At 43.9% G+C, this 8,454-nt stretch overlaps 1 protein-coding gene across 3 annotated transcripts in view; it reads right to left on the minus strand.

Annotated features, from left to right (window-relative positions):
- Positions 1-6,896, minus strand: part of LOC115140038 (adhesion G protein-coupled receptor A2-like) — a 52,577-nt gene extending 45,681 nt beyond the window's left edge. The window contains exons 1-2 of one of the 3 annotated variants that reach the window (XM_029678061.2): positions 6,510-6,896; positions 5,861-6,167 (exon numbers count right to left, since the gene is read on the minus strand). In XM_029678061.2, coding sequence (XP_029533921.2) covers positions 5,861-6,105 — 245 coding nt within the window. In that variant the 5' untranslated portion in view covers positions 6,106-6,167; positions 6,510-6,896. Of the gene's footprint in view, positions 1-5,860 lie in introns of all 3 variants that reach the window. The other 2 variants (XM_029678060.2, XM_029678059.2) reach the window with 2 other exon arrangements.
- Between the last annotated feature and the right edge of the window lie 1,558 nt (positions 6,897-8,454).

Here is an 8,454-nt window from a genome sequence, read left to right on the forward strand (position 1 = left end):
AATAATATTTGTTTCATCTGTGACTTTTAACTTGACCTCTCAGGCAGGCAGGGGGTCCTGGGTATGTGTGGCATTGACAGGTGCTGAGGCTGTTCATAGTGCCCTGGGCATCCAGTGTCAGGCCTTTGTTTTTGTTTTTTACTCATTGCTGACCAGTGCCCCACCTAACATCTGCGAACAGAAGAGAGCCCACTCCCCCTCCTTTCAACACCTTTCCCCACATAAATAAACCCTCTCTCAGCAGGAATGCCTGTGTGCTCCGAGCGCTCCACAACTCAAAGCTATTGGAATTCTCACTGCTGATAAGATGGCTGTTGGGACATTTCATCGACATACTCCCATCTCAACACATACTGACTCACAGACCCAACACAAACCAATGGCACATCTGTTAGCTCTTTTGATAACCACACACGGCCCACCCCACTCCCAAGATCCCAATGTGGGAGAGGACAAGATGGCTATAAACTATAAAAGACAGGCATATCATATTGCTATATATAGGCCTGCTGTGACAAAGTCAATTAAAGGTCTCCGCTTAGAAGCCAGATGAATTAAACAAAACTCTTATGTCTAGATAGTTTACCATTCAGTATGTATTTACTGATACATCTGAGTTCTCAGTGATCCATCAAGACGATTGGTTGAGTATGCCATCCAAGATATACCTACTGGTCACCTGTCTGTTTGTGCTAGGGCTTTTTGCTGATGAGGCCACAGACAGAGCTTTTTTCTGATGAATGGATGGGAGACACTCTAACACTCCCATAAGAATCTATATAGACAGTGGTGTATGGACAGGACCCAGGCCCTACTGCGCCCACGCAGGCAGAGAGCAGCCACTCTGCAGCTGTCTGAGGGGTTGTCCTGCTGCTCCACATTCCTCTCAGTGCCTGCTGACGGCCAAAGACAGGCACTGGTGCCGCCCAGCCTGCCAACCCCTCGCATCTGCGCCCACTCCTTAGGGTTGGCAATTGCTGGACCAAGGTCATCAGTAACAGGCAACAGTGAAAACAAATGTCAAAAGAGGGGAGAGGTTTTGACTTTTATGAAAGCATAAATTATAACCACCCAGACTTATAGACAGCACACTCCCTCCCACTAAAGAAGTGGTTTCCCCACCTCAGTGCTACATTGTTGTTAACCATTAGAGACAGAGGCTTCATGGTTCTCCAGACCTTGCTAAAGGAAATGGGATGTGTAACCTCAGCTTCTCTGTATCCTTTACAAAGTACTAAACTAGATAGCAATACTAACACACACACACACGCACATACACACGCACATACACACGCACACAAAAAATGTATTCAACATTCAGTCCTACTATTTAGCAAAATAAAGAAATAAATACCATTTAAACATTATTACAGTGTAGGGGAGGATGGTTAACATCAAAGTACCTTTAATGAAATGCTACTGTATCAAACTATACTATAGATTCAGTCTCTTCTCTGGCTCTTCCCACCGTGCCTGAGGTCTGGTAGGCAGAGAGAGAAAAAGAGACTGGGGAGCAGTCAGCCTCCTGGGCCACATCCCTCTGAACAGCCTGCCAAGCCTATAGACTCAGCCTCAGCCTCTCCCTCTATTCTCCCTCTCTCTATTTTCTCCCTTTGTCCTACCTCTTCTCTCCCTTTCCCTTTCCCTCTCTCTCACCCTGCTATCAGCCATGCGTAATTAGCCATAAACACAGCCCTGCGCAGGCCCACATCTGGAAGGCTTTTAGACATGGCAGTGTCCTACCAATACAGCTAAATATTTATGTTGAGAGTTACTGCGTGTGGATGAACTCAAGATAGAGGGGTGTGGAGGGAGGGATAGATAGATAGAATGAGGGAAAAGGGGGAAAGATGACTAACTCATGGAGAAAGCCTTCGAATACAATTGTGTAACTGTGCACTGCTGACAAGTTGAAAGTCACTAAAACATCTACCAAAGTGCAGCCTTCTAAAATCTTTTAACATAATGGAGGATATCCAACGCTGTCTGATATACTTTAATCAAATTGGTCTCAATTGCCTACACATTATTAAACCAATCCAAAGCCCACAAGGTATGGGGAGTCAGAGGAGGAGGTGGCAGTGTTAGGCTAACTGTTTGTTCCTTTATGGTCCACAGGAACAACAAACATCCAACTAATACTTTTAATAAACAAACCCCTGTTGGGATTTCCCATGGGCTGAGGGGCCTCAGCTGGAATGTTCATGGGGGCCAGCTGTTGTGTATTACATGTAGCAGCCAGGCCTGGTGTCCCCAAGACCCCTAGCCCTGCCCACAACTGGCTGCATGGAGCCATGGAGGAGAACATGAATCTAACCTGACCCAGGAGAGGGTCAGATGTCGCCTTGACATCCTTAGTAATCAAATGCCTTGAGAAACTTGTGAAAAGTCATATTCTCAGCGTCACCCAGAAGCTTCTCGACCCATTTCAGTTGGCCTATCAGCCAAGCAGAGGAGTTGATGATGCCATTCTTACCCTCCTTAACATGGTCTATAGACATCTAGAGGGTGCCAAATCCCATGTTAGGGTTATGTTTGTTGACTTTTCCTCTGCCTTCAATGCAATCCAGCCCTACATTCTGGCACAGAGACTCATTTGGGACTTCTCCTTAGACGGGGGGCTGGTTTTGTGGCTGTTGGACTTCCTGAGCCAATGCTCACAGCGAGTCAAAATAGGTCCCCACGTGTCGGCCATACGCAATACTAACACAGGCTCTCCTCAGGGATGTGTTTTGTCGCCACTCCTGTACACTAATAGTTGTACTAGTTCCCATCCTGACAGACACCTCGTTAAGTTCGCTGATGACACTGCCTTGATCATCCTGTTGCATGATGACGAGGAACATCATGGCCCGGTCCTACATGACTTTGTAGAGTGGTGTGAGGAATCACACTTGGTCCTCAATACCAACAAGTCCAAAAAGATGTGCATAGACTTCAGGAAGTGTACAACACCTACCTCTGCAACATCTATCAGAGGTCAGAACATAGAGATCGTAGAGGAATACAAATACCTGGGTGTCCTCTTGGACAATAAGCTTCAGTGGAGTAAATGTGCAGACCTGATCTACAAAAAGAGTCAACAGAGACTGTACTTCCTCAAAAAGCTGCAATATTTTAATGTTGACTGTACTATACTGACTCTGTTTTACAAATCCTTCATTGACAGTATTTCAACTTTTTGTATTGTTTGTTGGTTTGGCAATGCCACCGTCAGCCAGAGGAATATGCTGAGAAGGATTATCACCACAGCAAGCAAGGTACTTGGAGTCAAACAGACAGGCCTGGATGAGATCTTTAAGGTCTTTAAGGCTCACAAAATCATTTTAGCCCCAAGCCACCTCCTGTACCCGGACTTTGAACTACTTCCCTCTGGGCGCAGGTATAGGGCACCCCTCAGCAGGAAAAACAGAACTAGACAATCATTTGTGCCAGGTGTGATATCCCTCCTAAATAGCTCGGGCTAATGTTCCTATCAACTCAGTAATGTTTTTCCAAATGTTTTATTGGTATGTAACTGTTATGAAAGTTGTATTGTCAATTTTGTTTTGTATTTAAACGCCACTTTAAACGTGACATGACACTGCAACAAAAGTTCCCCATGGGGACAATAAAGTCAGTCAGTAAGTAAGTAAGTAAGTAAGAGGGGCAGCAGAACTGCGTGACAGGGCACCCGATCTGGGGAAGGGATGATGCAGAGCAAGCTGAGCTGAAGTTGAGCCCCCCTACTGTACCTGGGATACAGTTTGTAAAGACTTCGGAATGCCAGGAATAACAACACAACTTCTCACATTCCACATCTGGCTCTAATGTCATGAGCGACGATGAGAGTATAAGCCTATGGAGCAATTCATTGAAAGCTCTCTGGCAAATGACCTTACCAGTCACATCGTATTTCAGTACAGAAATGGTAAGGATGGCTTATGACAGTTTTTCACAGGGGATTGGGACGTAATTGTTTGCTCCTAGTACACAGCCTCATAAAAGTGTCACAGTATGCTAAACATGTGTAGGAAAACAAATAAAGTGAAATAAGTACGGTAGGTACAGGGATGTGAGATTCTCTTCAATCACCTCCACCGCTGCCACCCAGGCTATTTTTGTTATTCTTTCCTCTCTTCTAGTTCTGAGAAATGTGTTCTCCAGATGTTTATGCTGCCTTTATTAAGCAGAAACACAAGGCCTATAAATGGACGGCGGGCCGCCTTGGGCTCCCTCGGGTTGTGCCTCCTTTGCATTGCGCCGATGGGCCAGTTTGGGGTTTTACTACGCCCATGTGCAGGCGAGTGCTGCTCCCACTGGGTCAGAGAGGAGGAGCATTGTGGGATTGTGGAGAAGCAGGGTACCTTGGAAAATGGTTGAATCAGCTTGAACCTTTGAGTGTTCTGTGAAGGGCTGGGCTTTTTGGTAGCAGCTTCACATGTGCATATATACAGCAGCTCAGAAGACTGTGTAGGTGTATCTTATCTTACAGCAACTACAATCTCTTTACCTCCTATTAAGAGCCATTCTTCTCTGGAATGGAGTGAGGTAGTGTAAGCCATGACTACATTTCCCTTGATTTATTGGTGAATAAACACATCAATCATATGAATTCAGATTGTCAGCCACACATGAATGGTCTATCAGACTAACAGTGCTACAGGATGTTGGAAATGTCAGACAACAGTGCTAGGTCTCACCATTAGCTGGACAGCGGTCGGTCAGCCTTCCTTCCTGAAGAGAAGTGAGGTGGCTGCCTGAGATTGCTGGAATGTTATGGTATTAAAGGTAGGAGCCAAGCTGCCATTAAAGCACAGAGAGGGAGGATAAAAAGAGTAGAAATGTGTTTCTGTTTATCCTAGTTTAGCAAGGCAAAGTCAGCTGGATTGTGGGGTGGGTGTGGGGAGCGGGGAGGGAGGGGGACACTGAAACCCAGTGTGTTTCCTTGGGTCAGAATCAGATTTAAAGCGACAGAGTTGTGTCAAAGGGGCAGGGGCAGATGACAGCTTTACTTCACAAAGTCTGCCGTCAGGATCGACACAGGTCCAGACTCCCTGCACTGTGCTTTTCAGACACAACTGACTCTGGGTTTGAGCTTTCAGCTCACATTGTAGTCTGTTACTATGCCAGTGTATAAACTTCTGGCGTTCATGGGCCAAAAACATGTCCATTACCTCAACCAGTCATTAAATACCAGTAGAACTAAGAATACAAGGTCAGTTTTGGAGGGTTTATCAGCATACAACACAAAGGTGTAATGTATTTTCTCCATGTGTATATTTAAATGTTAGTCATTTAGCAGACATTCTTATCCAGAGCAACTTACAGGAGAAATTAAGGTTAAGTGCCTTGCTCAGAGGCACATCGGCAGTTTTCCCCCACATAGTTGCCTCTGGGATTTGAACCAGCAAACCTTTGGTTACTGGCCCAATGCTCATAACTGCTAGACTACCCGCCTCCTATATTCAATTATAGTCAGTGTATAGAACTGTTAAGATGTATTGGGTGCCACAATTTAATCTATACCCCAAGCCCAAGGAAGAGAGTTTCCCATAACTCATTTAAATATTTGCACTTCGCCCTTCTGTCATCCTCGAGAATGATTTCCTCATATTGAGAGAAGAGTGTCCATTGATATGTTTTTCTCTTACTCAGTTCTGGGATCTAATAAAGACCAAAATAGTTTCTCAATGAACATGCAGAATATCAACATTGTTTGATATTTTCATCATGAGCCGTCTACAGTGTTTGGACAATCATGAGGCCCAGTCCCTACCTCCTCGGTCACAGTTTTGATTAACTACATTTGTATTGCCCACTGGCCTACTGTATTTTAAACTCAGTTTTAATCGGTAAAAAAAAAAAAAAGATGACTTACAAAGTAACGGTCCCGTTAGGGAGCAGACCCGGATCTGGAGTTTCAGAAAGTTCTTCGCTGTCGCAGCTGACTCTTTTCCGGTACGGCGTAGTGGCGTGGGCTTTGGAACGTTCATCTGTACAGCTGCAGCCCGCAATGATGAGCCCAGAACAAGCTTGAGTGAGCCTCGACTCAGAGGCAGACAACAGGACCAGCATCAGCAACAGACGCCCCAGGAGCGGGATGCCAACGCCGGGCACAACCATTGTCCTTATCAGTCTCACCTCAGCTGTCCCCTTGTCATCCCATTTCTCCACCACGAATGTTCCTGGGGCGATGACAGGAAGAACAAATGTATTTGTACAAATGTGTAACAAGTTGCTAATATCCGTTTAGTTCCTATTAAAAGATGCTCGAAACTTACTGGTAAAAAGGCATTCCCAGTATTTTGCACTCCCAATATTCACAGTCCTACTGTAGATGTGGCTTGAGAAATCACGGTAAAACTCACTGTAATCGAGTTGTCCTGAACTAAAACTCTACTTGAAAGTTGATGTTTCGCGATAAAAAAAAATTACGTATTTGTCCAAATCTCCGTAAGTTTGTACCTCCTTGATGCATTCCTCCAACTCTGGGTCGGATTGTCACAATTAGAATTTGATTAGCCTACCTTTACATGTCCAAACCTAGGCTATATCCAAACTCCGTTATTCCAGTGGTTTTGATCAAATCCTTAGCTCAGTTGAATAAAATCTGCTGCCCTCCACAGCTTTAGTTTAATTCATAGATTTAGAAATTCGTTTGGCACGATGTACTCAAGGCATTCAACAAAGTTTGCCATTCCGGATCTTCAAGATTTAAGTTCTCCATGTGTCAATTTAAATGAAACTTTATCTGAAAGTAAATTAGTTCATTTGGAAAACGACAAAGCGCGTCCTGGTCGGCTCCTTGGTAATTCCCAAAATCTAGCGGTTTTTCTTGCCACTCTGTCACACTCAAATGTACTTACTACAGCAAGTGCGGCCATTCCGTCGCCGGCTATGCGATGATCCTCGGGGTCCTAGCGCAGCTTTAACTTTGGCAGTTTCACTGGGTTGCTATCAATTTTTAGAATAACAGGCAGTCAGCCAGCTGACGGTCTGAAAGTGGATCTGCAATTGAAGGATATTTTCGGGTGCCAAAACTGTCCATTTGTAAAGAAATAAGGTCCTAGGATTTAAATGAGAACTGAAACATCAATATTATATCAATAGTCATAGACAAGCCTTTGTTCATGTATTTAACAATTACAATTTATATTTTCATTTGAATTAATACAGTATTCACACATCACTTTTTAGGTTACTTCAAATAGCTAATTAATATACTGCAGTGTTTCCTACTCTAAAGTACAGTTTAAATGCAATATTTTGTCTTTAAATGTATGGTATTGTTATGTTTATCAAGATCATCAGAGGATGAATCGATAACAGAAACTTGCCTAAACTTAGAAGTGGCTCTTGACTGACCACAGCATTTTGATGAAATGAATTTGATTATGCATGATCCCCTGTTGCTGGCATATTCTTGCCAGTAGATCTCATATCTACACTGTGTGTACAAAACATTAGAAACACCTGACATAGTGAATCCAGGTGAAACTATGATGCTTTATTGATGTAACTTGCTAAATTCACTTCAATCAATGTAGATGAAGGGGGGGAGACAGGTTAAATGATTTTTAAGCCCTGAGACAATTGAGACAACATATTTAAGTGCCTTTGAACAGGGTAGTAGTAGGTAGGTGCCAGGCGCACCGGCTTGAGTGTGTCAAGAACTGCAACACTGCTGGGTTTTTCACGCTCAACAGTTTCCCGTGTGTATCAAGAATGTCCACCACCCAAAGGACATCCAGCCAACCACACAAATGTTGGAAGCATTGGCGTCAACATGGGCCAGTATCCCTGTAGAACGCTTTTGATACCTTGTATCAAGAAGATATATATTAAGAAGATGTTCCTAATGTTTTGTACACTCAGTGTATACACTGTATAGGCCAACATACAGGGATTTGCCTTGCTGCTGGAGCAGTAACACAAGCAGTTAGAAGAAGTTGACCATTCATATCTTCCACTGACCACACTTTGGGAACTAGAAAACATTGGCAAGTTTGCTGTTGACTTCAATCCACCAAAGATCTTGCATGCAAGCAGGTTATAGACTGGAAAAGGTGTTGGCTTCAATGAGCACATCAGTTGTTAGAGCAAAGAAATTCGGTGAACCTTTGAGAGTTTCTTGTTGACAGATGATTTGTTTCTAACATCACAAGAGGATTTACTGAACTATTTACCCATCATGAGAGATCAGATTCACATAAATCAACTTCTCCCAGCTTTAGGAAGAATGTAGTGAGGCCATAATGTTATGAGAGAACCACGCTGAAGCTATCATGTTAGAAGCTGAGGTCAGGGCCAGAGGAGTCTAGATCAGCCTGTCTAGATAAGTCAGCTCAGCAGGGTCACTGTTGCACCCGGACCCTGGCCTGTTTAGTGCAGGGGCCAGGGTCACTGTCTAATTTGATTCAGAGGTCTATACATGACTGCATTTTTGCAACTGAAATAACATTGCTTTTATGG

Source organism: Oncorhynchus nerka, linkage group LG13 (genome assembly GCF_034236695.1).
Source record: "Oncorhynchus nerka isolate Pitt River linkage group LG13, Oner_Uvic_2.0, whole genome shotgun sequence".
Taxonomy (NCBI): Eukaryota; Metazoa; Chordata; class Actinopteri; order Salmoniformes; family Salmonidae; genus Oncorhynchus; species Oncorhynchus nerka.